The sequence below is a fragment of the Sipha flava genome, unplaced genomic scaffold, assembly GCF_003268045.1.
Source record: "Sipha flava isolate LNK unplaced genomic scaffold, YSA_version1 202_pilon_pilon, whole genome shotgun sequence".
Classification (NCBI taxonomy): domain Eukaryota; kingdom Metazoa; phylum Arthropoda; class Insecta; order Hemiptera; family Aphididae; genus Sipha; species Sipha flava.
The window spans coordinates 462,048-470,872 of NW_020272797.1; the positions used below are offsets into that span (position 1 = coordinate 462,048).

The 8,825-nt window shown below is 27.9% G+C and overlaps 1 protein-coding gene across 1 annotated transcript; it reads right to left on the reverse strand.

Moving 5' to 3' along the window:
* Positions 1–917: 917 nt before the first annotated feature.
* Positions 918–2,759, reverse strand: LOC112682294 (zinc finger BED domain-containing protein 5-like). Its single transcript, XM_025552836.1, has 3 exons — positions 2,063–2,759; positions 1,700–1,981; positions 918–1,303 (listed from the first exon to the last, which is right to left on the reverse strand). The coding sequence occupies exons 1-3, from the start codon at positions 2,757–2,759 to the stop codon at positions 918–920; spliced, it is 1,365 nt and encodes a 454-aa protein (XP_025408621.1).
* Between the last annotated feature and the right edge of the window lie 6,066 nt (positions 2,760–8,825).

Sequence of the window (8,825 nt, forward strand, 5' to 3'; positions counted from 1 at the left end):
CTAGAAGATGTACTACCACCGGTGCACTGTTATAGGTAATCGTCATGACGTCTTGATGGACCATACAAAGAATGCCCTTTCTTTTATATCCCCCCTCCTCACTACTAGGAATCAATTTCTAAGTACCTAGTATGGTATTAAAATAATATTTGTTAAAATATTAATAATGCCTAAGCTATTCCAGAAAAAAAACAATATCATTGTAAGTAAGACTTTTATGAACTTAATTTCAACGTGGTGTGAAGAGTTTATTGGCATTTTACTCGGATAATTTTTTTGTAAGCTTTATACGTTCAAAATATTTTTAAAAAGTTTATAAACATATTAAAACAATTTAATTTTTTTTATTTATTGAACTATGAATAATGCTTATATATTTAGATTTGTTTAAGTTACATTTTTATTATTCTTCTCAGAATTGTCTTTTAAATAAGAATTTAAATTTAACACTTGTTTTGAAAATAATTCGTCTTACTCACACATAACAATTTGTTCAGAAGTATTACGTTTGTGGGTTATTGTTTTATTTTATAATATACAAAATTCTTAATATTTGTATCGGGGCTTGAAACCAAAAAACATTTTTCTGATTTCGTTTTCGGTTTTGAATATCGGTATTTATTTTTTCCGATTTCATTTTTGTTTTCGAATACCGGTATTTATTTTTTCCGATTTCGATGTCCTATCGTCTAACCCAGCGTTTCCCAAACTTTTTCTCTGCCGGACCCCTTAGAGAAAATAAAAAAGATCGCGGACCCCTAAATAAAAATTTAAATTAAAGCAATAATAAATAATAATACTAAATTGTTTGCTTTATTTTTAAAATTAAATACACATATGTTTATAATGAAAAATTGAATTAATAAAAAAAAATGGATAAATAGATATATTATTTTTATAATAAATAATTAATGCGTTTAATGTGATGGATGGTGTTGTTTCTTTAATACTAAATCTGGTATTTTAGGATCTATATTAGAAAGTTGAATACGTAAATCTGATTCTATATTTAATCGATTTCTATATTTATTTTTAGTGTACACATAAGCTGAAAATCCTTTTTCACAGAGATAAGTTGTTGAAAAAAGCATCAATGGCCTTAGTGCTGAGTCCGATATTTCTGGATAGTCTTGTCTTATACTCAACCAAAAAGAAGACAAAGAAGATTCTTTGAAAACCCTTTTTAAATTAGAATTACTGGATATTTCGATTAATTGATTTTCTTGTGTTGTTGTTAAACCAGTTATATCAGGGACATCTGCATTAAAAGGGTCTACTACCCAATTTTTATTTTTGTCAGGAACTGGAAAATATTTTCGAAATGAATGTTTCAAAATTTGGAGGTGTTCAATAATTATATCTTTTGTGTCCTGAGGAAAAACTTCATCGGATGATTCTATAAATGCATAAAGAGTTGGAAAGTGGTTAAAATTGTTTTGAAGGGCACGTTTTCTCCATAACTCAAGTTTTTTTAACATAGCTTCAATGTTATCCTCCGTGTGAAAAATATTGTCTTCTTTCCCTTGTAAACTAATATTTAATGAGTTCAGAGAATTAAAAATATCAGCCAAATAGGCCACTGTACAGAGCCATTCAAAATTATTGAAAAGATTTGCATATTTAGTAACTTCCATAGAGTTATTAAAAAAACACATTCTAATTTCATTTTTTAACTCAAAAACACGTGACACAACTTTACCTCGCGATAACCAGCGTACTTCAGCGTGCAATAGCAACTGCTTGTGTATACTTCCCATATCTTCACAAATTAAATTAAAAATGCGAGAATTCAAAGATCTAGCTTTTATTAAGTTAACTACTTGCACAATATCACGCAAAACTTCATTTAATTTTTCTGGCATATTTTTTGCAGCTAAAGCTTCTCTATGAATACAGCAATGATGCCAAATAATAGACGAATTAATTGTTTTTAAACGAGCTTGCAGGCCTGATCTAGTACCAGACATCGCACGAGCTCCATCTGTGCTAACCGCCACACAATTATTCCATTTTATATCATGACTTATTATAAAACTATTTAATATATTAAATATTGCCTCACCTGTAGTATTGGAAGGTAGAGATATGCAAAATAAAAAATCTTCAGTAATAGTATTATGATTTTCATAACGGACATATGCAAGTAAATTTGCGTCATTGCAAATATCTGTGCTTTCATCTAATTGTAAAGAATAAAATTTACTTGTTTTGATATTTGAAATAAGCTGTTCTTTAATGTTTTCTGACATTTCAACAATTCTGTTCTTAACTGTATTATTTGATAAAGAAACCGTACTTAATTCATTTGATGCTTTATCTCCTAACATAGCAGAAACCATAATTTTTGCAGCTGGTAGGATCAATTCTTCAACGATAGTATGTGGTTTGCCACTTTTTGCAACAAGTAAAGATACTTGATAAGATGCTGTTACAGCTCTTTCATTATTAGTTCCAATTGCAGTCTTTTTAATTAATTTTTTACTTTGTTCTAATTCAGCTGCTTTCAATTCAAAAAATTGTTTAGATTTTGTAAGATAATCTGTATGTCTGGTTTGTAAATGACGTCGAAGTTTTGCTGGTTTCATGGACTCGTTCGATAATATTTCATAGCATATGACGCATTGGGGTCTTTCTTCGTTGTTTACATTTATATTCGTGAAACCAAAAGTTATGTATTCTTCCGAAAACTTACGACGCTTATTTACATGCGTTGATCCTTTTTTAGAACTTGTAGAATCGCCTTCATTTTCTTCACACATAGTGGTTTCATTATTTTGTAACCAGCGTTTCATTTTAAAAAATAAATTAAATTAAAAAATATAAATTTTTACGTACAATTATTTTATAATATAAATTAACTGAAAGTATGCTACACTACGTATACGACGATACGGCTGCAACGAACAAACTATCGGTTATTTGACCGACGCGATCAATTTGTCTCTGACGCGAACAATCTGCAGTCTTCTATACGTATAATCTAATCTTAATTGCTTTTCAACGATAACTATTTCAACAATGTATTTATTATCAACAGTATTTCCCATGTAATACGAATATTGCATCATTATTTTCGTTTTATGGATAGGTATACTTTGTAAATTTTTAATTTACGTTCGCGGACCCCCTCCGGTATACGTGCGGACCCCTAGGGGTCCGCGGACCACAGTTTGGGAAACGCTGGTCTAACCTATCGGTATTCTTTTTTTAATTTTGGTTTCGGCTTAGATTTTAATATTTATTGTTTTTCGATTCATTTTTAGTAAAAGTTATATTGATGCAGAATTTATAATAAAACATACAATATTTGTGAAAAATTACAAATCAATTAAATGTGATATTTTAATTTTAATTGTTGTTGGTTTAGATTATCGGTATTTATTTTTTCCGTTTTCGTTTTTGGTTTCGAATAACGGTATTTGTTTTTTTCAATTTCGTTTTCGGTTTAAAATATCGGTATTTAGTTTTCAAGATTTCGATTTCGGTTTTGAATACCGTTATTGATTTTTTTCGTTTTTGATTAAAAAATTTTAAAAGATTAAAAAAAATAATTTTTTGATTAAACGGTATCAAATATCGGTTTCAAGCCTTGATTTGTATGCTCATAGTATTTGTAGTAATTAATTTTCACTTCTAGAGAGGGTAACTTTTACGTTTGTTTTTATGATTGCCTAATACTGTTATGTTCTATGAACATAAAAAAGTATGTTTTATTTTAACACATTGAGTAAAGTTTAAAATTGAATTTGAATATAAAATTATAATTGCTTTTTTTTAAATTTAAAATATTTTCTCGTACATTGTTCAAAGTAATTTAAACAAATAAAACATTTAAATTTTTTTAATACTGTAATCAACTCGTTGTTAAATTATCTTACAAGGTTTATGTAATCGAAAAAATAACAACTATATGTGTATGCGTTCATAAAGGGTAAATCCATTTCAATTCGTATAGATGTAATTTCTTCATTTTCTATTTTGTTAGCTGATGTTCAGGATAACATGTGCGTTAGATGGTATATTATTGTATGGCGTAGTGGTGCATCTATGTAAACTCAATCTAAAAGTTTGGGCCGAAGGGTAACACCAATATGTGGAGCGTGTCATAGTATGCGATGCGATCATCAATATTGTTTGTTCATCGAGTGATTGTCATTAAATTACCGATGCCATTAGGAGCTAAATTGTCTTTAATTGATTGAAATTACGTGCTCAATATTTACCTTCCATATTACGTACATATTTGTACATTTAATGAATTTGTTCGTCTAGTCATTAAATGAGGAGAGTGACTGGAGACTCATATTACAATCGCTTGTATTGGTTACTCGTCTAATCATCTCATATATCTAGTTAATTTAATGCCACCCGGAGTTTATATTCAAACGTATCTCGTGAGAAGCTATATTTCCTCCAGGTCCGGAAGAACAAATGGACGCAGTAGATGATATTTAAAATTTAAATACGTGCTAAACGGTTTTGTTCCGCAGTATTGGCACCATAGGGGCAACTAGGGGGCGCGATGGAGTTTTTAGCATTCCTGAGTTCAAATGTAGCATTCTTGTTTTTATCCTATTTTTATTTTATGTTTTTTTTATGTTTTTTATTTTATATATCTATGGTAATTACAGTTAAATATCATTTAGTTTTATTTTCAGAAATGTCAGTACCCCCACACCCTAATATCTGGTCTCTAGATATGCCCATGATTTGCATTGTTCAAAACGTTCGTAATAGATAACAAATGATATATAGAAGTATATTAATATTATCATACAATATCAATTTTACGAACAGGTGTACGGAAAGAGGGGATTTCCTCCATAAGCACATTATTAATTTAAAATACTGAGTGAACAAGTATTACAGAATTCGTTATTTGTGTCTAATGCTTTACATAACTATTACATAATTATTATATATAACTAGAACATAAATTATATTCAACCAAATACGTAGAATTTCGAAAATAAAGTTTGGTTATATATACTACATCATAAGATATTACTGATCATTCATATTGACTGGATTGTTATGATATATACCTATACCTTATCGTTAATTATCGTTAATTATCGTTACTTATCGTTAATTTACTATGTAAAAGATTTAAGAATCACTTTTTCACGGGTCCATTTCCCCAGCTCTGCCATATTGTAATTTTGAAATTTTCATTCGGTTAGGGTAAGTTAGTGCCGTCTATTCTACTTGGTCCCGCGTTTGTGCTGACTTCCTAACCTAGTGAAATTAAATTTTAAGTTTAGCGGGGCTGAAGAAATGTTAGCCCCGCCATATTGGAATTTCGAAAAAAAAAATAAAAAAAATTAATGATTGTTGATAAACACTATAAAATTAGTTGTTTAGTAAGAATTACTAAACAATGCAGTTAATTAATTCCTCTTGACACTAATATAAAAATGTATTAATAATTAACTTTTCTACTTTTTAAATCCAGAAATTGATCAATAATATCACTATATTTTAAAGTACGGTCCTAACTTACAAAAACTATTGAATTGTCTGTTTGGTCTAGTTCATTAAATTTTTAGGAGTAGTTCGGTCCAGTCGTCAGATAAAATTAATTATTTTCAGCCCGGTCTGGTTTCAAAAAAAAAAAAAAATGAAAATCTGTCCAGTCTAGTCCCATTGATGGTACTTAAAATCTAAATACAGATATTATGTAATTAAATAAAACGAAAAAAAACCTACAACTTTAGGTATATATTTATTTATAAAATCGGGTAGTCCAGTGGATTTTTTAACGCATCATATAGTACGGTCTGAGCTAATACAGACTGAACCTTACGGACCAGTCCATAAACGGTCCAAATATTTTAAAATCAGACCAATAGTGCAGTTCATAGTCTTATTTTACTTTATTAAATGTTATTTAATTACTGGTCTGGTCTGATCAAAAAATTATATGAAGCCGTCGGTTTGGTCCAATTTTGGTCTTTGATTAACGTTTAAATGTGGTCTAGCCCGACTTCGGTCCCCTGGTAAAATTTGAAGTCCAGTCTGGTCCTTAAAATAACGGACCATGCAGAGCACTAGTGAGGAGTGCTAGTAAAATGTAGTTATTAATGTCTAAATGTGTCACAGATAATAACTATAGTTTAATCAATTTATTAATATTCATACTAAAGATAAAACTATTTATCTCAATAACATTGTGTAATATCGAATCAAATAAAATTTGTAATATATAATAATAATAAAAAAACATAATAGTAATTTAATAATAATTTTAGTTCTTCCATAAAAAGGTAGTAGTAAAATAAAAATAAAAATAATGATAATGTCCTCCGTATATTATATAGGTAAGTAATATATAAAAAATGTATATATTATTATGCATAACATTTAAATAGTGTAAATAATCATTTCTGCATTAACAAATGTAGTGCCTTTAAATTTTTGTGGGATATTTTTATTATCATTATACAATTCCCATTAGTTTAGTACTTCTCGATAAAAATATGATGTATAATGACCAATACTAACCATAGTTATATTTGTTGGTTTTAATAAATGTACGACCCCAAGAAGTTTGTAAATTTGACGTTTCATTGTCAAAAAAGCTGGAATATCTTTTAATTTTATTTTTATTCTTGAAACATATGCATTTTGGTCTTGAATCAGCTGAACATTTCGACTGTTGGTGACAGGAATTTTTTCGAAATCTATGTTGGGCGTGGTCATTATTGAAATGTGTTCTCCGTACCTATAACGCGTAAATCAAATTACATTAGTGATTACTAATAAGAAAAGAGTAATTCTAAAACAAATATCAGAAAATATTCTATATATCTATTATATTTAAACATTCTCTATCAAATCGTCAAATTATGTCTTATAATATTCTGATTTATATGAATGTTATCTATAAATAGGTAATAATATATAATATTATCATGATTTTTTATGGATACGAAATGTCTTAGTTTTTTACTTATTTATAAGCTCCCGAAAGCTTAGAATGTCAATATATTTTTTTTTTTTTATTTAGAATTTCCAGTAAAAACTATGACAGTTCGACAATTACAATATTAAAATTATATAATTAATGTATTTGATAATATAAGACGAGATGTTATGTATAAATATAATATATAGGTAGATGGAGAAATAAAAGTAAAGTTAAATGTACACAGAACATATTAAAAATTAAACATAAATATAATGTTAGGTATTTTTTATAAGCAGAAGGAGGTCAAGGATATTTTAGTTCTCTAGAATAAATTAAGACCTTATATTTTTCATATTAACTATCTTTAGATTAATAACTATATTACTACCCAATTATATTAGATATTTTGCCTTCCTACAGCATAAGTATCCTAGGTATATATGTCTGTTTTCCTAGTACCACTTAGTTGAATTTTCTGGATTTTTTCAAAACTTTAATTTGTATCAATTTATCAAAAACGTTTTTCTTTAATAAATTATACAATAACAATAACAATAGTTAGTTATAACCAGGGATCGGGACTTATAGCACTTAAAATAATATCATTAAAATAAGCGCTTAATAACATCATTATAAACACTAAAATAAGCATTTAAAAAATTTTAAATTAAGCAAAATAATTTATTAAAAAAAAAAAAAAATCTATAAAATTATAAATAAAAATCAAACAAAATAAAAATAAATCTACAATTTTGAGACTTTAAGGATTTCATGGATTTTCTAAGGGATTTTTTTTAAAAATAAAATGTAAACTGGTCTTGATCATTCTAACGTTTGATACTCGGTTCTCTTTTCAACGTTGGAATATCTTTATTAACTATACAACGATGCCTTGGACGACGACGAACTGCGTGACAACGTAGATAAGATAAGAATTATTTTTAAATTTTAATTCTATCAAAAACGACTTTGCAGGAGAAAACTTTAAAAACGTAAAAAAACCTGGTCAAATAAGCAAAAATAATTAGAAAAACTGGAAATAAGCATTTTTTAAAAAATTGCTGAAAAAAATCAAAAACCGGCACTTTTGAATTTCATAATTGTACGTGTTAACTTGACATACACTTCTATAGCATTCTGCTACATTTTAAATCAATCCATAAAAATAAGCAAATGCTTTAACTCCCGATTTATTTATTTTTTTGTATTACAGTTCCCCGAAAAATTTATGGCGTGGCCTCGTCGCTGCTATTAATATCGACGGTTAACATAATATAATTTATATTCAAATCACATTATCAAAAGAAAAGGCCACCAATTTAGCTATAATCTCAATAAAAAAAGAAATTGCTGACCAATCATTAAAATATGATGACATTATTGATCAATTTGCGGATTTAAAAAGTAGAAAAATTAATTTTTAATATATTTTTATATTAGTGTCAAGAGGAATTAAGTAACTGCATTTTTTAGTGATCCTTACTAAACAACTAATTTGATAGTCTGTATCAACAATCAACTATTTTTTTTTTTTTTTTTTAAATTCTAATATGGCAGGGCTAATATTTCTTCAGCCCTGCCAAACTTAAAATTTGATTTCACATGGTTAGGAAGTCAGCACAAACGCGAGACTAAGTAGAACAAATGGCACTAATGTAGCACAATCGAATGAAAAAAAAAAAATTCAAAATTCCAATATGGTGGGGCTGGGGAAATGAACCTCTTTTTCACACTATGAAAAAAATAGGCAATGCAAAATCCGAAATTAGAAGAAAAAAGAAAAAGAAAAGTATTATACAATGAATCATATCAAGACGATACATAATCTGCAGCTAAAGAATCGTTTAAAATAAACATACATTTTGTCATAATAGATTATTTACTTTTAGAGTTAAATAAGTATAAAAACTCTTAT

What these genes read in the sequence shown, in the direction of transcription:
- LOC112682294 (XM_025552836.1), bottom strand. Translation starts at nt 2,759, where the DNA reads ATGTGTGAAGAAAATGAAGGCGATTCTACAAGTTCTAAAAAAGGATCA. An exon ending in TCTACCTTCCAATACTACAG is followed by an intron (nt 1,982 to 2,062) that starts GTGAGGCAATAT and finishes CGGTTAGCACAG; the next exon opens with ATGGAGCTCGTGCGATGTCT. An exon ending in AGTACGCTGGTTATCGCGAG is followed by an intron (nt 1,304 to 1,699) that starts GTAAAGTTGTGT and finishes AATATTTTCCAG; the next exon opens with TTCCTGACAAAAATAAAAAT.